Below are 23,319 nucleotides of genomic sequence, written 5' to 3' on the forward strand. Positions count from 1 at the left end.
TTTAAGACTTAAAGGATGTGGTCTTTAACTTTTACAACGACTGGATGATGAGAGAGGCATTTGAGAAGGTAGAACATGGAGTGATATTAATAGGAGTCTTATTAATAACACCAGACATGCTGATGAACTTATACATGACATGAAAAATATAAAAATGAGCAAAAATTACAGAATATGAAGGACACACACACACACACATTTTTATATATATATAGATTAAAATTATTTTATGTTTAAATTGCAATGAATTTCCATACAATATATTCAAATTATTATCTATATTAAAATTATTAAATACATTGTACATACAAGAATTTGTATGTGCAATGTATTTAAAATTTGATTTACAAAAATTTCTTACTATGTTACAGTAAGTAAAATGCTGCTGTTAGAAATATTTAATTAGTTTTTTTGATATGTTATTAATTTTGGTGATAATGTAATCATAGCAAACAATTATTAATATTGAATTTTTTTCCTTCGCTGATATATAAAATCAATATATAAATACCAAGCATTTAGTTTTGAAACATTCTCAGTTTGAGTTATATTTTGAAGCTTTAAAAAGTAATTGAATGTAATTTTTTTTTATTGGCTTGAAATATTTTTATTCTTATAAAATAATTTTATATATAGAATTAACTTCATATAATTTTAGCATAACTGATACATTCAAAAAAATTTACAAAACCTGGACACCATTAATATAACTTAAGCATACTTTTTCTCCTAGAATATTTTATTTAAATAATCAAATAGTTTTCACAATAAACACAACTATCCTATGATGAAGTTTACACTTTGTTATTAATTTTGTGAATGCTCAAAAATTTACCTTAACATTTAAGAAATTCAAATACAAATCTATTTTATAGGCAATCAAAATACAGTGAAATTTTGATATAATATATGTTTGCAGTTGACAATAAATGCTTGCAATATTTCAGCATATTTATGGCAACAAGTACTGTATTTAGTTTTTTCACAATATAAACTGGATAGTAAATTTTAGCAGATGTGCATTTTGAAACTTTAAAATGCATTGATAAGGTTTAAGAACAATTTGTTTAAATCCTATCAATAATTTATAGTATAACTATGTACTGTGAGATAGACTTTAATTGTATGTGTGTGTGTTCACACACAGAATTAAATCTCTATCTTCCAACAATAATAGAACATACAGTGTTTTCCTAGAAACTCTTTATTATTTTCATGTAACTTTAATGAAATTTTCTAATACATTTTATAGTAAGATATTAACAATTGTAGCATAAGTTTGGAGCAAATTTATTAATAAACAAAAAAGTTAGATATTATTAAAAATAGGATGTCCAACATTAATAGAACATTTACTGATTGAAATTAATTACAAAGAAAGTAATGATTGGAATTCATGAAATTTGCATAAAAAATACAATCAACAAGTGGAAAGAAAGATTTAGTAAATTGTATAGTACCTTACTATTAAAAATGGGATGTGGTAAAGACCTAACTGTATAGAAGATCAAAATTGATGTATTTTACCAGGAAGGGAGAAAAGTAACTTGGATAGCTAAAAAATTTGGGAAGACCTCATTCAATAAACTCAAAATATCTCAATAATAAAGAGCAACAAACAGAGAAATGAAACAGTGGGTGCAAGAGTTCGACAACACCTAGAGAATGACATGCAATTGTGAGAAGCCGGAGGTTAGAGAGTAAAGCTCTAAACCCCTTTGATTGGCATCGGGTTTGTAAAACCCATTCATGTGATCACTGGGTGGCTAGGATGGCTATCAGTTTAATGGGGAGGTTGCAGATAATTCAATTGAATGACCTGTTTGAACAATTGGAGTCAATGCCAGTTTAACTAAAAAATAACTTTAATAGGAAAATAAAGCAATGTATAATAACTAACTACAATTACAATTATATGTATAGCATATAGCACATGCATCTCTATACAATCCAATATCTATGGGATATATACTGCCTCTAAACTTAAGATTTAAGTCGACCAAGAGAGGGAGAGTTTACGTAAATCGGTTAATTATCATACCTCATTGTGGTAGTGGGTTGTTGTTTCTGAGGGGACTTCTCCATGGAGGACCAGGGAGATGTTTTGGAAGACACTTTCGCAATTCATAAAGTTAAATATATTCCCTGGGGACTGTGACTATGGCAGGACAACTCTGTGTTGTCGTCTTCTGGGTATTCTGCCCCAATGAATGGGTGTCTGACCATTATCTCCCTCTCTGGTGTGGGAATTTTGGTCCCATGACCTTCTGTTTGTAGTGATGACACCTTCAGTGTGTCATTGATGGGCCAGCTAGGGCAGTGGGAATCTGACTTGTTGTCAGACTCACTTCATGAAGTTGTTTAACTTTCAAAACTTTCTCACCTCTTTGAGAGGGGGAAGGAACTTGTTTTTCAAAGACTCCTCTTTTAAACTCATGACTTTTCACTGTTCATTGTTCGAAAATTCTCACTGCAAACTTTACTCACTCTAGGTCATTTAACTTATATTATTCAAAAATTCTCCAAAAATCCAGCAATTATCATACACATACGAAAAAATTCATGTATATACGTTACTTTTCATTGTTTACGGTAGTAAAGTTTCTTTTTGCTAGCATAAAAAATTTTTCCCAAAAAAGTATGTTAAAAATGACAGTTTGAATATTATTTATAATTTACAACTCAATCATAGATAACATTTTTTGATTATATATGTGACTAGCAGACCCCATTACACGTTGTTGTTGCTCAAAATGTATCTATTACAAATGTATAACACTTCTCCCGTGGAGGGAATTTTTTGAAAAATCCCTTCTTAGTGTACATTCTCTTGACATACTCTATTAAACACAATTAAAAATGCAAAAAACCGCATCTAAAATAGTATAATGGAAGCCAAGTTCTTCATGGTAAGCCTTAATCCTGTTCCTCTCCCCCGCGGGGGAATATTGAAAAATCCCTTTCTAGTGTATATTCTGTTGACGTACCCTATTAAAATGCAATCAAAAACGCAAAAAAACCGCATCTAAAATAGTATAAATAGAAGCAGAGTTCTTTATGGTAAGCCTTAATCCTGTCCATCTCCCCCCAGTGGGGGAATTTTGACACTTATATTGTATAAAAACACGTGTATATTCGAATGCAGCATTGTGTGAAAATTTCAAAGGAATAGGTAGGAACAAACGAACATTACATTTTTATTTATATAGATAGATAGATGATCTGCTTTAGTTCATCCTCACAGAAAAGCAAACTTAGGTCGTCGTACTCGTAGCGCCATCTGTTGGACATAAAAGCCTTAACCATAGATGATATCTTTTAATTTATATGAATATTTAACGGAATAATATACAACCTATGTCCACCCTGAAGTTCCATTCTAAATATTGGTGAAAGAATTTTTGAAATCGGATGAGTAGTTTCGGAGATTACCCGCTACATACAAACTTACAAACATTACCTCTTTATAATATTAGTATAGATTATCCATGAGTAATCCTGCACAAACAGCCATTTCGTTCTGTACATTTTGATTAAAACAAAGTCAAACAGTATTTTTACACGTAGAAATTTCTTGCTTCAAAAAAATTATAAATACTTAAAATAAAATAAAAATAAAATGCCATTTGGTATTAATATGTGAAATAAGTGTATAGAATGACCTACAGTAGTGTAGTACCATCTATAAATGGAATGTTTTATAAGAATCGTAAATTCTCAGATTGACGATAAATTGTGAAGTGATTTGTTTCATTAATAAACTACGTGATGATATATTGACAAATGATTGCAAAAGGGTTAACATGAATTTCTTAGTCAATTGTTTACTGTTAAACTAACACCTGCTTGTCTGTTTTCTAATTCCATGGGAAATGGATGGGAATAAAGAAAAGTTTCTAATAATGTGTCTTTTCATTAAAAATTATATAAAAAAGCTCCCAGATTCTCACACAATTGTTTGACGTGCGCTGCAAGGAAACACATCTGTTCAAAAAATCAAAAATGAATTTAAGCTGAGCTGCAGTAAATCAACAGTACATAATGTTTTGGGATCAACAGACAATGTTTCTTTCATCAAAATGAAGACAGGCAGCCAGCTCAAGGAGAAACAAACAACTACGATTACAGTTTTCCAGAAACAACTTTGAAAGAGGGGAAAGATGGCAAAAAGTAATTTTCTCAGATGAGAAAAAGTGGAATTTCAATGAATCTGATAGTTTTAAGTATTATTGGGCAGACAAAAGACTAGATCAAAAGCAGTACTCAAAGAGAGTAGCTGATGGTGGTACACTCATGTCTTCAGTGGAATTAGATGGATTAGAAAGACAGGTCTAGTATTTATTGAAGGTTGAAACAACTCTGAAACTTATCAGCAGCTTGTCTGGAGACAGTTCCAAACTTGTGGACAGAAAATTGCTGGACAGGACTTTGAATTTATGCAGGATAATGCAAGCTTCCATGTATCAAAATCAACGTTATCCTTTTTTCAGAGCAAGAACGTCTGAGTTTTGGACTGGCCACTCCTCAGTGCAGATTTAAACCCAATTGAAAATCTTTGGGGTGACTTGGTTTTCCAAATATATATTAGTGGAAAGCAATACAAGACCGTTAATGAACTAAAGGCTGCTCTCATTGAGACATGGGAAAATATTTCACAAGAACAACTGCAATTGTTGATTAATTCAATGTCTAATTGTATTTTTCAGCTTGTTTCCAAAAATGGTTACAAGATCAGCTACTAATTTTAATTTAAAGATATCATAAGTCAAGATGTTCTATTAATGTTGGACATTCTATTTTTGCTAATAGCATCTAGCTCTTTTGTTTATTAATCATTTTTCTCCAATCTTGTGCAATAATTGATGATATCTTACTATAAAATGTACTAGAAAATTTCATTAAAGTTACATGAAAATAATAGAGTTTCTAGGAAAAAACTGTGTTCTATTAGTGTTGGAAGGACTGTATAACAGTTACATTGTTTTTAGTACTTTTGAGTTATCTCACTATCTTTAGGAAAGCTAAGTAACAGTTTATCTCACTATCTTTAGGAAAGCTAAGTAACAGTTTATGTACTCCATTAAAGAATATATCACAGTTTTAGTTGTTTAGTTGTGGAATTTTAGTGTGAGATTCTGAATATTTTGAGCTAAAATTATTCTAAAAATTAGTAGAAAATAATTTAAAAATTAAATATTAAAATGGTACCTTGGTATACGTCTGCTTTACAATATGTCCAATTCAGAATATGTCCTGTTTGGATGAAACAAACTTTGCTCAGTATATGACTTTTGTTCGGTATACAACTTAATTCAATTATACGTGCCATCTATGAACAAGTAGCACTATCAGTGTACTAGACCAGACTAGATGTTCACGGTGCCACGGTTTATAACTTTGTTAAATTTCTTCTGATTTTAATTTGTAAGTAAAATTTTATTATTTTTATTAATCATGAATTGCAAAAAGGCAAATGAAAAGCAACAGAAAACTAAAAAATGACTAGAATCAAAATGGAACTGAAAAAAGAGATTGTTGAGAAATATGAAGGTGGCATGCATGTTTGAGATTTAACTGTTGCATACTGTATTCTGAGAACAACAATATTGACAACCGTGAAAAATAAAGACATTATTAAATCTGCTAATGTTGCGAAAAGGGTTAAATCAATTTCTAAACAGAGATCGAAGACATTAGATCATGTTGAGAAATTGCTTTTGCTTTGGATAACTGAAAAACAGTGTGCTGGTGCTGGTGACAGCGTATCAGAAGCAATTATTTGCGACAAAGCTAAAAAGATACATGCTGATCTCATGAAAAATCGAGCGGAACTAGCCAGGAAAGCAAGGTGTTTAAAGCCAGCCATTTTTTTACATGAAAATGGATTAATCATTTTTACATTACTTCTTATGGAAAAGGTTGGTTTGGTATACGCCCTATTCGGTATAAGTCCAAACATCAGGAACGGATTAAGGTCGTATACCGAGGTTCCACTGTATAATATTTCAATAAATTTTTATCAAAGCTAAAAATCAAAGAGAACAAGGAATAAATGTATCCTGTGATGACAGTCAGTTCCTGAGAGATCTTCATCTCCCATGACTAAAGGACTGACTAAACCAAAGACTCATCATGACACCCAGTTAGATGATCTTAACTCTTAACATCCATTGGATGTTGAAAAGAGTATAAAAGAGGGATACGCGCCAAAATCCATGCACATCATTGCACATCATCCAATATCCTCTTATTATGAATTTGTGTGCCATACTTCGGGGATTGGAACTTCCTCTCACCAAATAGAATTGGAAAAGTCAAGTTATTACAGAGATAATATAATATCGTTTGTAAACTCACTCTGATATCTCTTATACTAGGGACAGGATAGTTAAGATAGATTTAAGTTTGGGATAGTCTATTTGTAAACTGCTTTTATTTTATTTTGTACTAGCTTACCCATCATGCATTGCTGCGATCTCAGAAGAAAGGAAATTCAAGCAAACTCGTTATGATAAAATTCAATTTACATTTTATCATTTTTATTGAAACTTATTATTATTATTCATTTTCATCAGGAAAACATTTCAAAGTGTCGTTTCAATTCTATTTATTTATTGGAGTGTTTTTGGATACACGATATTTTTTGTTTTTCCGTCTGGTGCGTACACGAATAAATCGGAAGGTTTTCCGACGCGTGAGCCGGCCACATACAGTTGTCCATGCGAGAAGCACGGATTCTCCAAATTTAGCCCACACACTCGCAGCGATTGTCAGAAGTGCGATATTCCCCATTTATATATATATTTTTTAATCCTTTATAATTTTAATTATTTAATTGCTCCTTCCTCTCTTCCTTGGCATGTTGTGAAATTTCTGATAGTTGGATAATAAACCGTTTTATTGTAATTTGTCTTTTTAAATTATTTTGAGTCGATATTAAAATTTGGAAAAGGGGGGATACCTAGATCGGTAAAATACGCGAATTTCTTCCTACAACTTCGGTTGTTGTTCGGGGTACAGTTAAGGTTTTAACGAAGTTCGAGCGAATACATAATTAGCAAAAAAAAGTTGAAATAAAGTGATTAAACAAAAATTATTACAAATATCGTAAATAACAGTTCACAAATGCATATATAGAGATATTTTTTGAAGGGGGAAATGGTCTTCACAATTTGAAATCGATCGTACACACAGTGCTTGAATGCTCGTGTAAACGTGCGCCATCTATCGTAGGATAAATGCCAGAAACCTACGTGGGAGTGTATTAAAAAACTTCCCAAAGCTTCATGGCAATTGTACTATGCCAGAAACCTTCATGGGAGTATATTAAACAACTTCCCAAAGTTTCACAGCAATCGGATAAACGGTGTGGTAATGCATGAAGGACACACACACACACACACACATTCATTTTTATATATATAGATTATTAAATGTTGTTATTCCTTTGTTAACTAAGTGTTTTTGGTTTGTTCATGGCCAGACATCCTATCACTTACCTATGCACTCCCCACTTCAAATAATTTAGCCCTCCTTTTAGAAATAGCAATAGTAATTAAATCGCGAGTTAAACTGCAAAATAATCATTTAACCGGTGTCAGCATCCTGATGTGATCGAGATCACATGATCTTGATCTTCAATTCCACTCGATTTAGCCATCCTTAGACAATGTGAGCAGACTGTAAGTTCTGATAGGGAGCACGTTGCTAATCACTTAAGTAACAGCCCCTGTATTCTCACACTAACTTATTAATATTAACTATATATACATCCTGATTAAACTATGTTAATACTAAACTTATTTTCATTATTATTGATTAGTTTACATCATTTAAAATACTTTTAAAATGTAAAATATTAATTAACCCAATATGAAAACTAGTTACCATTTTGCTTCACTGAAAACACTTTGAATTTGGTTGACTGCATTAAAATATTAGAAGATTAATTCCCACTGCCCAATTTAGTACAGGTGTGGAAGATGGGAAAACTGAACTTTATTTATCAGCAGGATGGAACACCATGCCATTTAGCTGGTTCAACTAAAGATTGGTTTAAAGAACAGTCATTTCCACTATTACACCATCCAGAAAATAGTCCTGATATGATGAGAAAATATATAAAAATCATGTTCAATTTGAATATAATTGAATCAGCCTGAAGAGTATAGTCATTAACTATCGAAAGTACACACAACTGTGAATAAAATGTTGATCCTGAAATGTAAAAAGTGTGATGAGAGGCAAAGCTTTGTGTTATGATGATAGAAGAGTTGTGATCAATTCCAATCAAAAGTCATTGATTTTCTATCTTTCTGACATCATTGATAACTCAATCAAAAACTTCAGACTAGGAGGCGTTAAAGAGAATTAAGAGAAATATTTTAATCTTGCAAGCACTTTCAGCATAAATATGTACGTCGTCTTCAAGCAATTCAAAATTGAAGAGAGAATTCAAACAGAACATTTAAATTTAAGCATTAACAACATTAGTCATTTTGGCCATGCAGGGAGGAAGACAAAATTCTGCTCGAACTAAACAAAGTCCCTGTGGCCACTCTGTAAGACTGTACTTATCAACTTCCAACATGAGACTTCTGATATCAGACAAAGACAAGAAGTTCGTTCTATGCAGGGAGGAAGACTTCTTAAGCAGGGCCACAGACTTTCTAAACCAGTTGCAAGCTGTCATCTTACCAGAAGACCCAACCCCATCTGTGTTAAGGAAAACAAAGAAAATAATCACTCTCCCAGGGATTACTTCTGTTCTTTCAGGATGCCTGGATCCCCAATCCAACGTCACTTGCCCCAGGCTTTTCTTTGAAGCAAAAACTCACAAAGAGAGTTGGCCGTTAAGGCCTTTAGTCAATAAGAGGTCCTGATCCCGCATACTTCCTTGAAAAAGCACTTGCTAGATTGCTAGGTGGGCTACTTCCTTCCTCCTCCCAAGTAGTGTCCTCATCTGTCACGGCTAAAGAAAAGTTATGCGCTATGCTGGCTGGCTTGAATCCAGATACCTACACATTTTATAAAATAGATGTTGTTACGTTGTACCCTTTGGTACTGCATTTTCGAAGCGGTGATGCTAACCAATACCTTGCTTATCAAAGAGGGCTTTACTGCACAGCAAGTTTTAGAAGTTCGTGAAGCATTACTCTTTATTACGGAGCACAATTACTTCCACTTCAATGGAAAGATTTACTTGCAGAAGCAGGGGGTGCTGATGAGCTCACCACTATCAGCTGTATTGGCAGAACTTATCATGCAGCGTGTTGAGCACAGTGTTTTTAAATTCCCTCTTACCATAGCTTACCCCTTAATTTATTTAAGATACGTAGATGATATTCTTTTGGCATGGCAGGATACAGAAGACTCCTTCCGGGTATTAGAACATCACTTATCAAAGATGTATGCTTCTATACACTTCACTTGGGAGAAGGAAGTTGGGAGAAAAATCATTCTCTTGGACTTCACATTCACAAATCCCAGGAAGGCTTGGAGTTTTGCAATATCCCACCCATAATACTAGCCATAGCAATATGTTAATGCAGCCATAGCTCCCTTGATCAGACGGGCATTCTTACTACCATTGACACAACATCTTATCAATACTGAACTGGAAGCTGTCTGCACGGCGGTGTATGCAGCAGGATTTAGTTTCTCCAAATACATCCATGTCACAAGCAGCGTTATACAATCTCTCTTCCCTGCCACCACATTGCGCAGACCAAGGGATTGGACAATGCTCCATTCCTCACTCCCATACTGTGGACGCTTCACGGCCCGGATCTTTAGGCAGAATGGTTTTCGTTTACCTATTTCCCCAACGATCATGTCTGTGACGAATCTTGTGTAATGATAGAGATGCTACTTTCACCCTGGAAAAATCTTGTGTATACTCCATTCCCTTGCAGAATCCAATATCAGGACTATACACCTATTATATAGGAGCGACAACCAGAATGCTGGCTGCTCGCGTATCTGAACACCAACATTCAGTGGCACTTGGCAATTGCAACACTGAACTTTCCAAATTGGTGATACAACAACACCACATAGCCCTTTGGAATTGAGTGGCAATACTCAAATGCTGTGATGAAGGGAACTTGCTATATATTTTGGGAGGCCCTCCTCACAAAACTGCTCTTCCCATGCAACTCCTCTACCCTTGACTTACTGGACATCTGGATTAATTTATACAGGCAGTTAAAAATTCAACAATAATTGTATACTCATTTCCCGCACCTCCTATGTGGTTCAAGGCACATACACGTCGGCCTCTTTATATGTTACATATTTTTTATGTATTTTAAAGTATGTCCCACGCTTTTATATTTAAATTTTAATGTAAACTTGCACTTATAGCTCATTTCTGATCAACTTCTATGCTGTCTTTGTTAAGATGCATGCGTGCCAAAAATTTTATACGTATTTACAAAATGTTTTTAATTTAATGTCTAAAATTTACTTGTTCTTAATAGCCGTTCTAATTGGTTCTTATGTTATGCATGTTAAGGTGCATGCACGCCAATTTTTCGCGTTTACAAAAAAGGCTTCTTAATTTCAATGATCCTAATTAATAGCCATTCCAATCGGGGTTTATTTGTTTTAAAACGCATGCACGCCAATTTTAAATGTTTTTAATTCTAAAATTTAAATCTTATTTTTAATAGTTATATTCCAAAAACGACTAATATCGTTAATGCTTAAATTTAAATGTTCTGTTTGAATTCTCTATTCAATTTTGAATTGCCTGAAGACGACGTACATATTTACGTTGAAAGCACGTGCAAGATTAAAATATTTCTCTTAATTCTCTTTAACGCCTCNGTTAATGCTTAAATTTAAATGTTCTGTTTGAATTCTCTATTCAATTTTGAATTGCCTGAAGACGACGTACATATTTACGTTGAAAGCACGTGCAAGATTAAAATATTTCTCTTAATTCTCTTTAACGCCTCCTAGTCTGAAGTTTTTGATTGAGTTATCTGTTGGCGTGACATCCAAGCCAAGTATTTAATACACCTAACATCATTGATAAGTTACAAGCAACCAATTAATATTTTACTTTTTCATATATCCTTTTTTTCAAAATAATGATCTATGATGATAGCAACAGTGAACAGTTAATTCTGGCTCTGTATGTAGCATTGTTTGCTTTAACCATTTTTTTAAACTCAGATAATTAGCAAAAACCATCAACCCCTTTTTTATAACTGATCCTCACAATTAGATATTAACATTTTCACACTAACTTGTATGTGATTCTTCATTGACTTGCAATTCATGCAATGAATATTGGCTATTTTTGAATATAATTGTGAAACAGTCCAAAAATGCTTTTGGACTGTTTCACAAATATATTCAAATGGTTTTAAAATTGGGAAATCATATTAAAAGTATTAGTGAAGAAACATATTAGTTAAAGTGACCAGATGTCCCATCTAATTTGAGACATCTAATCATTTTAGGGGTGACTGACTTATCATGTGAAATGGCTCCTCAAACCAGCACACCAACAGCATGAAAACAATGTGCCACTTAACAATAAAGGTGGGATTGAAACACTCGCCACTGATTTTCATACTCTAACATAGTGGTCATCTGTTTCCAAACAGTGCCAAAATTTGTTGCTAAAGATGATATGCTGCCAGTCTGTAGCAGTCCATGCTTCCTTTTCACTGCACCATTGTAAAGAAAGTTGTGTAAATGATGTTAGGGTGCTAATGGCAGGAAGCAGTCGCTGTGCATACAAATTTTCCTTTGTTGGTTGCCTGCCAATGGTTTGGGAAGAGAGAGTATTCTGTAGTAAGGTTTCTTTCTGTCTCTGGAATGTGAACAAAGTCTTTGCTTGTCTCATGATCAGATAATTATCTCTCCTCTCCTGGTGGTCTGTCTGGGATGTCCAGAGCCTTGCCATTGTGTATGTGTACTCTGATGTATCCACTGCCCTTAACACCACCTCTGTCAGAGCAGCCCAGATGGTGAGCAATTTGGAAAAATTTCTTCAGCTGGTGATGTGACTTTGTTCTTCATTTTTCTTTTATTTTTTCAAACTTTGTGCTTAACTTGATTATCATACTAGCAAATCAAACTCTGTATCATACTGGCATTCCTGGCATTCATAGATCTCAGTGGGTACAGTGAAACTTGTGAGCCTATGCAAACCTTTTTATAGGATATTGGAGTAGCAATTTTAAGGCACTTTGGTGGATTTCATGCCATACATTTGTACCACAACTGTAAATCATTTTACATACTTGTTTAAGACAAAACTGTCTGACAACTTTTTCAGTAATTAGACAATTCTATCTGGACATGTAACATTTTTGTACATTTATAAATATTTTGATGTCTGCCTTGATATAATTTTGGAATTATCCTTTTAATAAAAATATTTCTATTACAGATATTCAATTCATTGGTCATCCATTGCAGCATACTTTTAATACCCTTATTATGTCTCAGCAACAGCATAATGGTACAAGGCATTCTCATACGCGCCAATCCAAAGCACGTAAACAACGAGAAAAAGCAGCCAGTAATAATGCTAATAGAGGAATTTCTTCAAATAATAATATGCAAGATTCAAAAAGTGGAAGTAAGTATTAAATTAATTGTTAGGAAAAAGTTTGAGAAAAAATAAATTTAATTTGTTTATAGTTCACACTTTATAATCAGTTATTAATTTAATATCAGTATTGTTTAAGCTTGTATCAATTATTAATTAAGCTAAGGTTTTTCTACATCTATGACATATATTTAGTTCTTCCAAAAAAAGAATTACTTTTTGTACATGATAATTTAATTAGTACATCTGGGATAATTGAAACTAACAAGAAAGGAAAAGGCTTAGAACTGTTCAAGAATTACTAGACAGTATTGTTTTTCTTAAATAATATAAATATATTTCTTAATGTAGTAATACTGCTTGTAATACAACGTATTTATATTACATTAATAATTAAATTAATTAAAAAATTTATAATTTTATTTATTTTATCCATATGAAATAAATATTTTTTGATGAAAATAATCATTGTTGACTTCATCATGTTTAAAATTAACATAGGAAAGTATCTGTAAATATAAAATACAGTAAAGCGTCGTTTATCTGAATCAATTGGGGACTGGGGTTGTTCGGATAACTGGTTATGTACGAAAAAATATATTAACCTATCCCGTGTTGAAATTTTTCTCCGTTGCGTGTCGCTTTGCATTCAATTTTCATCTATGTTAAGCCTAATGTAAAGTTTTTAAAATAATAATCATGGTTATTGTATCGTTAAAAATTATTTCTTTATTTTTTACAAACAAAATAAATATATTGAAAAATATAAAAACAAAAAAAATTATACTTTAGAAGTTAATCTAGTAGTTTGATTCAGCATGACACACAAAATTGCCAGTGCTGCCAGCTAAAACACACACACATGAATCAAAAAAATATTGGAGTAGCCCAAGATATAGACAAAGATTGCAGTGCCACAGCACTAGTGAAAATTAAAATTTGCCAACTGGAATTCTTTCGGATAACCAACATTTCGGATAAACGACGCTCTACTGTACATACATAATTATTTATATGTACAAAAATTAATTTCATGCTTATAAAAAAATTGTTATTTTACATATTGCTTTATTAATTATTTTTATGTGGAATAATTTTCCCATAACATTTCTCTTTTACAAAATTTTATTAATTTCATTAATATTAATAACCAAAATTTTTTGTGAAAAACTGAAGTTTTACTATTGTATGAATACATTTTAACCAACTTAACTTATTCGAAACATTCATCACTCCTTTGCGTTTATAATCACTATAGTCAGTAATAACTACACTCTCAATAGTTATCTCATTGAGATGAGAGAGTTTGGTAGTCCAAATGAATCATAAAGAGATGTTGACAGGAGCATAAATAGGGTCAACTGCTAAACAGCATCTGTTCCTCATGTTGAGCAGCTGAGTTATAAACAGCTAGTTGTTAGGCATATAAGCACATCCATTTCTTGCTGATAAAAAATGGTTGTTAAACATTCACAGTAAGATACCTGCTCAGATATTGCTCAGGTGAGTTCATGATTGTGGTTAGGTAGAGGCTCACATTCAAAATATCTGCCACAATTTCCTTCAGTTACCAGTGAAGAATGCTATACTGGCCCAAGTATGACTACTGTATCACAAACACATTCACCACCTCATTCACACACAGCAACCAGTCAGCATTATTCAGTGCAGTCTATTCATTGAAACTACACAAAACTACTGCACCATTACAAAACTCAGACCTATTTTCCTATATATTTTCATACAAACATTCTCATTTTTAACAATTTACAACATTTCTCATCTTTAACAACTAGCTAATGTGCACACAGTCATACCACTAATATATCCATAACATAGCTGACACTAGTGGAAATTGGGGACTTAAAATCCCACTTCTCTGACACCAGTGTGAGTTTGATGATTACAGGGGGAATCTATTTACTCTGTGTCATGAATGGCAAAGGGGCACTCATGTATGTGGGCAGTGTCTAAGTGGCAAAAATGACACGTGTTTTACACATAACCCATTTATTAAGACTGAAAGGATGCTTACAAATTCTACAAAAAGATTCCTTCGGATGACGGTCTAAATAATCTGTAGATAATCCATGTGGTACAATGTCCAGTTGGAGATGGTGGCCTTCTCCACGAAACAAGGAAAAATAGATGATGATGGCAGCCCCGAGGCAGTATTTGTGAGGATGACAGGCAAGTGTTTCACTGGAGTTTAGAGTTGACAGGAGGGAGAAGTTGGTGCAGTCAGAGACTAGCAATGTTAATTTCACTTTTTATGTATACATCGACACAAGGTCCAGATAGGTAGATATGATCCAGAGGATTTGAACTTGGCACATTGACACACTGTGTGTTTTGACTGACTGAGTCTTGACTAACTGAATACAATGTGTCCTTGAATGCCAGGGATTATATCAATCTCTGTTTTTCAATCGGCCATTCCAATTGGTTGATCTCCCTTGTCCATGCTTTTCAGGTGGCTGGTCCCTAATTACTAAGCATAATAAGATCCTGACTTGGAGCGTGGGAGAGGTCAAACCCAAAGCATAATTCAATCTCCCAACTGGAGATGGTCAATCATATGGCGACATTCCTTCTAAAATGTACGACTCTGTGTCACATTTTAACATAAACAAAAGGGTGTCTGACTACAAACATTTTTTTCTTCTCCCCTTTTTTACAAATAAAATTTTCTCTAAATCAACTGATTTTTATGAATTCCATGAAGTCTGGGACCTCACAATAGTATGTATTAAATTCCTTTTAAGAAATTAAGAAAGTAAATTTTAAAAGGGGAAATAAAATTGCCCTCAACAGAACTGGATGTGTTGTCATAATCATTGCTGGAATAGGAATCATTTTTATCTCTAACAACTATATTGTTTGAATGTTTGACTATAAACATGAAAATAAGTAGGAAAGTATTTAGTAAATATATAACTACTATTGAACTATATGCAAATTTAAATTAATTTTTAAATGAAAATGTAAGTACTTAGTCCTCAATTAAATCTTTGAAATGGGAGAGAAATAATGGTGATGCATCCAGTTCCATTACAGTATGATTCTATTTACCTTTTAAAATTTACTTTCTTAATTTTTTTTAATTAAAATTTTTATGTAAAAAATAATAGAAGTACATGGCTGGTGTTATTTACATTTAATAAATAACGGCGAAAAGAATGACAAAAGCAAGGTTTTACCTTTGTAAAAGTTGTATTTATATTTTTATGTATTTATTAAAATTTTATATTCTATAAATTTTTTTTATCCTAAATATCTGTATAAATAAAAAACAAATACAATGCACATTGTAAATAAAAGGAATTCAAAACATACTGATGTGTATATATTAGCCACAGTGTATATATCTGCTAGTAATTAATGTTTCAATATTTTTATTCTGTTCAAGCATTTCAAATGCAAATATTCATAAATTTCACAAAAACACATCATTACACTATTAATTTTATTCAAAATCTATATTATAAATTTTAAGAATTGCATAACTTTAAGGATGCTATAACTACTTGAATTTCACTTATTTGGGGAAATGGTAAGTGACAGTGATTACAAAAAGTAGAAATAATACATATGGAATTCTAATTATTATTTACTGACTTTTAATCTGTATGCAAGATATAAAATTGACTATTCACCAGTGAATTATGGTGTATATTCTGAGCCATTGCTTCATAGTTGTTTTTTTTTTAACTGTAAATGACATGGGATTTAAAAATTAGTTTGTATTAAAAACATTGAAAGACTATTTTTACTATCTCAACAATGTCAGCAGGAGAAACCAAATTTCAAATTGCATGGTTGCATATGAAGGATTCTAGTCATCAGTTAATGTCAAGCTGATATGAATAGGATAAAAGTTCTTCTCCAGATATATTATACCCTTGATGTTCAGGAATTCGATCATTCATGATTGGAAATTTATGCACCAAAATTTCAACTTTCATGAAAGGTTTTGGCTTTTTGGGAAATGGGAAATTACATAGTACTGTAAGCTGGAGTTGGCACCTGCATGAACTGGATGTTCATGCAGGTGCTTTTAGCATTGCACTCACTCATTTGTATGATGTCTGTCATAAGTTATGTTTATTATTTTTTGTTTGGCTTAAATAAAATGATTTTTGCAGCACTATATGCCATTGCACAGTATATTTAGTTAATAAAACCATTTATTTTCTCAAAATTTTTTTAAAACAGCAGTAATACATAAAGTCTTGGAACAAATTACAAATTTAACATTGAAAATGAAACTCAAAGTTTGAGAATTTGATGTTCATAAAGGATTACTTAGTCCCAATTAGTCAAACATGTGGGACCAATGTATGCTAAATGCAAATATCCACTTTCGTTTAAAAATTCAGGTAAACTGTGACTACTTCAACATGCTTCAGGAATGAAACAAAGCATTGGCAGAACCAACTCATCAGATGCTTATTAAAAGACTACAGTAGAGCGTCGATTTTCCGAATCAATTGGGGACTGGGGTTGTCCGGATAACTGATTTACGTACGAAAAAATAGTTTAACGTATCCGATGTCGAAATTTTTCTCCGTTGCGTGTCGCTTCGCGTTGAATTTTCGTCGATGTTAAGCCTAACAAAGACTATTGTATCGTTAAAAATTATTTTTTTATTTTGTACAAACAAAATAAATATATTGAAAAATATAAAAATAATAAAAAATTGTACTTCAGATGTTAATTTAGTATCAAAAACGTAAAATATTTGAGTAGCCCAAGACACAGCCAAAGATTGAAGCGCCACAGCACTGGCGAAAATTTAAATTTGCCGACTGGAATTCTTTCGGATGATTGACGTTTTGGATGATTGACTTTTGGAAAATCGACGCTCTACTGTATTTCTGTTCAACATGCAATTAGCACTGACAGACATAATGAACTACAGCAGAATACAGAGTAATGTTAGCAGCTACATCCTTTGAAGTATATCAACTTCAAGGATGTGCATGAGGATCTGTGTGAAGAAGAAAAAATGATCAAATGTAGTGCATTAAATCATTTACTAGCAATTATTCATATGATTATTGTGATGATATTCCCAAAACTATGTTTAGTGATAACAGATTTTCTTCTATGACAAACATGAACAAATCATATATGTAGTCAGTCATGGATTATGACCATATTTTCACAATGAATTCATCAAAGATCTACTTCAGAAGAATTCTGCACTTTAGAATTCGATGAGATGACAAACAACCAGGTGAAGAAATAGCTAAATTTACATTTTCAATATTGGTCTAAAATAGAGTTGCCCAAAGTTGCAGATAGGCAGGCCACAAATATTTTGCATATTCCATATAAACAAAAAGTTGACCTACTTCTCTCATTTATGTGATGAGTCAAATATGTTCATGGGCCAGATCAATGTGTGTCACTGGCTGGATTTGACCCAATGGCTATAGTTTGGGAATGGTTGAAAAAATTTTAAAATTCAAGCTGAAGCAGATAAGAATAATATTTGTTATCATTCTGTCCTAAAAGAAGATTCAGACCCCATTGCAGAAAATGCAGATGTTTTCAATAGATGGTCCAAATGTTAACATTTCAGTCAAAAATTGATGAAGAAATGAAGAAAATGAGAAGAGATAAACTTAATATTGGCTCACACAACCTTCATACTATTCATACAGCTTTTTCTAAAAGTGTCAGTGAATTTTGCTGTGGATTTTTTTTATAGTTAAAAATGCCAGCAGAATATCATGAGGATGTGATTATAGTTCAAGAATGCTACATCTCAGTAATCAGTTTTTTCTTAGATATGGTGAAATGCCATTAGTTGAGCCTTTAACCAAAAACATTCAATCGTTTAACCAGTGATTAGTCAATGGCAAGCTTTGAACAAATACTTCTTAAATCATGTTGCTAGTAAAATGGGAAAGGATCCAGGCAATCCAAGATATCTGAGAATCAAAGAAGTAATTTCAGATAAATCAAGTGTGATTTACTTACATTTCATCAAAGCAGTATGTGTTTTGTTCAACAGATTTCTTTCTGTTTTTCAAATGAGGGTTCCTTGATTCACTTACTCTACAAAGTCAAATGAGCTTGTAAAAATTTTATGTACAGGTTTTAAAACCAGTCATAAAAGAAAAAGAAAAAACGAAACTTTGCTTAGTATATGTTTAGAACTTTGAAAATCTTTTGCTTCTTAGAAAGACAGTAGTTGTAGTTGATTTATAAATGTTGATCTACTTGCTAGACTTCCCAAAGAGAAAAGTAAACTTATTTGGATGGACATTAGATCTTTTTACAAGTGAGCAACCTTACACTTATTGAGTCACTTACCACTAAAAAAATTCTCTTCATTGAGATGTAGTGTTGCATTTTTCTATGAAAGTGTTTTTCCAACCTTTTTGGATTTGAAACACACTTTGTATTTAATAAGATTTCTACAGCATATCATAATTTTTAAAATAAAATGTTTAAAATTTAAAATAAATTATGGTTGATTTTTAAAAAGTTTTGATAATACAGAAGTTAAAATAACCAAGACAAAAACTCAGAATTTTACAAATATACTATAAAAATAAAAAAAATATTTGAATTAATGCATAAAAAGCTAGTATCAATCTTTAAGTGTGTTTAAGCTGGTAAGCTGCAACATTTATAGAAGCTCCAAAGATTTAGTAAATTGGCATATGGTATAGAGAGAGAATTTTTGTGAGAGAGAGATGCTGATGCTGCAAATTTTCAAAAATTGGCATTTTAGTGAATACCTTCTTTCTCTTTTTGTTGGTTAGTAGTAAAAAGATAAAAGATAAATGAAATTTTTAAAAAAAGAGCTTAACCAAAACTCTAAAATATATTTTATATTTCTGTGAGACACTTCAGGCGCACTCACAACATACAAATGCATCATGGCACATGAAGGGTTGAAAAACACTGTTCTATGAGAAAAATTGAAGATGCGGTTAACTGATTTACCCAGATGTTTACAATGATTTGTAGAATGCCTAATTTTTATGATAATTTTGAAGTGGTCTTTGTATCAGCAAGAAACTGGCATTTAGGAAAATTGGCATGTTAAGAGCAGAATAAGTTAGAATTCTGGAAAAGTGACTATGGTGTATTAACTGTTACTGATCAAATGTACTGTGTATAGATGTGGATTGTGGCTTCTTTATTAACAAATATATGCTAACAATTATTTGTTCACACAAGTGACAATACCATCAATGCACAAAGAACAATAAAAGATTATGTGAAATTGTATAATAGAAAAGTACATACTGTTTCCATTACAAAGGACCTTTTAAGATGTATAACAAGTGCAAACTGGCTATACGTGGTATAAGAACTAACAGAGAGGGAGAGAAAAAGCAGAGGAGAAAGTTACACAATATTGAGCAAAGAATTATTGAAAGCTAAACTTATAAAAGAAAAAAGAAAATACAAACTAAACTGAATAAACTCAGACAAAAAGAAAGGGATTTAAGTAATAATACACAAGCTGCACAAAAGCTTCTAGCTGAGGCAAATGCAAAGCTGCAAAACTGCCTTGAATTTGGGGATAAAAATGCTAGTAATTCTAAAAACTAATGATTCCTTAAGGACTCTTCCAGAGCAAAGATAAAAATTGTTAATAAAATTCTGATTTTATGATAATTGTTAAATTTTTATTAACAATAAGTTATAGAACAGATACATTAACACAAATGCTAATTCATATAGAAGATGAGACATTCATCATTGTAGATAGCATATACCAATAAAAGCATATACACAATAATTACATCTTGTAACACTATACATACACAATTAATTAACATATACACAAATTTATTCCAAGAAACACCCATTAAATACACTTGTTTCTTTTATTATTGGGCTGAAATTTGAAAAAATTAATTTTTTTTCAAATTGCAGCCCAATAATAAAAAATTTCCACTGTTGTCTGTCTGTCTTTCCTTAATCTCAAGAATGGAGTTAGATAGATGAAAGACAAGATCAGATAGGAAACCTTAGGGGCAGAAGGCCCCAATTGACAAATTTCTGATGCAAACCAGAAGTCATGTTATTTCAATGCAAAAATTTTTCCCTGAAACGTGTCAGATAGATGACTGGCATGACTCTATTGTTAAAGGAAAAGTACGATATAATGTATAGGTGCTAACCACTACTAATTTGAGGTGGAGAGCATATATTTTAAATTAAATAAATTAAAAATTGCAGCCCAGCATTGTGACAATGTCACAATAAATAATTGCTCATTATTTGATTAAGTTTACTGTGAAATATTTGGAGCTTTTAACTTTGTTTTAAATTACATTATATAAATATTTAATAATTATTATTTTGCTATTTAGATGTTCTTCAGGTTGAAGGCCTTCCTTTTGGAATGAAGAAAACCGACATGGAACGCTACCTGGAACCCGTAATAAATTTTGGTGGAAAAATTCAGTTTATTCTTGCTGATGGAAAAAACTGTGGTGGAAATGATATAGTTATAGGATCAAAACATCAAGTATTAGCAGTTTTTGAGTCAAGTACTATTGCTCAGAGTGCACTATTAAATATCAAGACCAACAAATTCCAATTGAGGCCTCTATGTAGAAAGGATAGAAATAGCTGTTCAAAGAAACTTTAACAAAAGGATTTTGGGGTAGTATGACCAGAATATTATTTTTATAAAACTGCAAAGAAATATTTATATGAAGTTTGTCTGTTATTTGAAGAGAATCACATCCTGTCTCATTGAATTTCTCTCTAGCTCATATGATCTGGTTACATTTCTGAATTTGAATTTAATTACAAACAAACGTTACCTCTCAAACAAATGGTTTGTTATTTCAGAAAAGAAACATCCTTACATAGAATTCATAGCAGTAATTTAGGAATTAATTTCACTCGCTATCAATTATCAATGGCTTTCACTCTGTTGCTATTATGTTAATTCTTTCAAAATAAACATAATTAACTGCTCAAGTTACATTTCAAAATTATTCATGGTTTTTAATATGATTAACTTCTTTATTTTTACCTCTTATTCTTGTCAATATGTTGCAATCAATGTTACAGAGACTAAAATAAAAATAATAATAAATCAATAATCTAATTGTGATTTTTGTTATAAATATTTTGCTCTTACATTCCATAATTGGTCTATGAATTCATGTAAAAATATTTATTGTAACAAATTCAAGAGAAATATTCAAATTCTAGTATTTGCATAAGTTTTATTTATGTAGCATATTGCATTTTAATGTATTACACTAACTTTTTCAATATTTCATCATCATGATAAATGTTTTTACTTTGTATTTCAATAATTTTGTTAATTGTAAATTAGCCATTTGTTAAATAATTTTCCTACTCAAATATGTTTTCTACTGGAAATCATAAAAAAATAAATGCAGATTGATATTTTCAGATTGATTGGGCATCTTAAATGGAAACACAAATTAAGTAAATGTTTGACATCTTCATTATATCAGATGTGTTCTCATTTCAATAAGATATATTAAACTTTTAAAAAAATATATTCATTGATCATTGTTGAAATGAAAAATTACTTTATACAAAATGAATTAATTTTAAATATTTGTTAAAAATTGATCATTCAAACCAAATGAAGAACTTGATTTTATTACAGTTGAATATTCAACAGAACATATACGCCTGAATTCACACTATATGAAATTAAAATGTTTGACATATAAAATAATCATGTAGATAAAAAAAAAATATTTAAATATATATATATATACATATATAAATAAATTTTCAGTTAATAGAATCACTGTTCTTTTGTTTTATAACAACAATATGAAATGTGTATCATATTTTTATTCTTCTCTTTGGGAAATAATATAAAAAAAAAAAAACATTAAAGATTACTTGTGTAAAAATGTGAACATAATTATTTTATATGATTTAAGAATCAAAATTTAAATAATTATCTTTTATATTTCACAAAATATATTTCATATGATGTCCTGAAAAAATATTATTGACTTTTATTTTATTCAAACTATAAGTTATTGTTTTGCTTTGTTTTTCTAAGTATTAATTTAATTTATCCTCTATCCATTTTTATTGCATTAGTTGATACAAATTAAATATATGAAGCAGCAAAACTAATAATTTTTATTGTGAGAAATTGATCTTTACACAAAATATGTTACTGCAGTATGATTCTCTGAAGTTTACTGTGAAAAAAATTATTATACTGCAAATAAAATTAAAAAATTCTATTTAAAGAAACCTATACTAATGTTCTCCTAATAAAGTAATCAAAATTTTTTCTGTCATTAAATGAGAGAGCAATTTAATTTCAATTATAAAATCTTATTACAGTAAAACCTCTCCAGATGACCAAATTTTCTTAGATCAGAATTTTCCATAGGACTCATTAGAGCCGCAGCAAACTACAGCTTTGTGAGAGCAAAACACTAGCAAATGTGTGCTAGAACACTCAATGACGTGACCCTTTCTTCACACCCATGTGGTTATCCCTCTGCTAGCACAGTGATATGAGTGTATGCTCACTGTTGAATTCTCTCAAAGCTGTAGTTTGTAGAAGCTCTAAAACTGATCAACCCTTTACCTAACCACTTGGACTTATAATCCCTTCATGTCAAATACAATTTTGAGACAGTCAATTTCATCTTGGGATGATGAAATCAAAACAGTGGGCATGTATTGAGCAGTGTATAATGTGATATGTTGCATTGTTGTTAGGTTTAAAATTTATCTCAATTCTTTTACCC

At 31.5% G+C, this 23,319-nt stretch overlaps 1 protein-coding gene across 1 annotated transcript in view; it reads left to right on the forward strand.

Annotated features, from left to right (window-relative positions):
- LOC111630894 overlaps positions 1-21,370 on the forward strand; it is a 24,123-nt gene extending 2,753 nt beyond the window's left edge. Inside the window, exons 3-4 of the mRNA XM_023375051.1 lie at positions 12,410-12,601; positions 20,917-21,370. Coding sequence (XP_023230819.1) covers positions 12,410-12,601; positions 20,917-21,197 — 473 coding nt within the window. The 3' untranslated portion in view covers positions 21,198-21,370. The remainder of the gene's footprint in view (positions 1-12,409; positions 12,602-20,916) is intronic.
- Positions 21,371-23,319: the final 1,949 nt, after the last annotated feature.

Source organism: Centruroides sculpturatus, unplaced genomic scaffold (assembly GCF_000671375.1).
Source record: "Centruroides sculpturatus isolate CEXI.00-Female unplaced genomic scaffold, Cexi_2.0 scaffold347, whole genome shotgun sequence".
In the NCBI taxonomy this organism is placed as follows: domain Eukaryota; kingdom Metazoa; phylum Arthropoda; class Arachnida; order Scorpiones; family Buthidae; genus Centruroides; species Centruroides sculpturatus.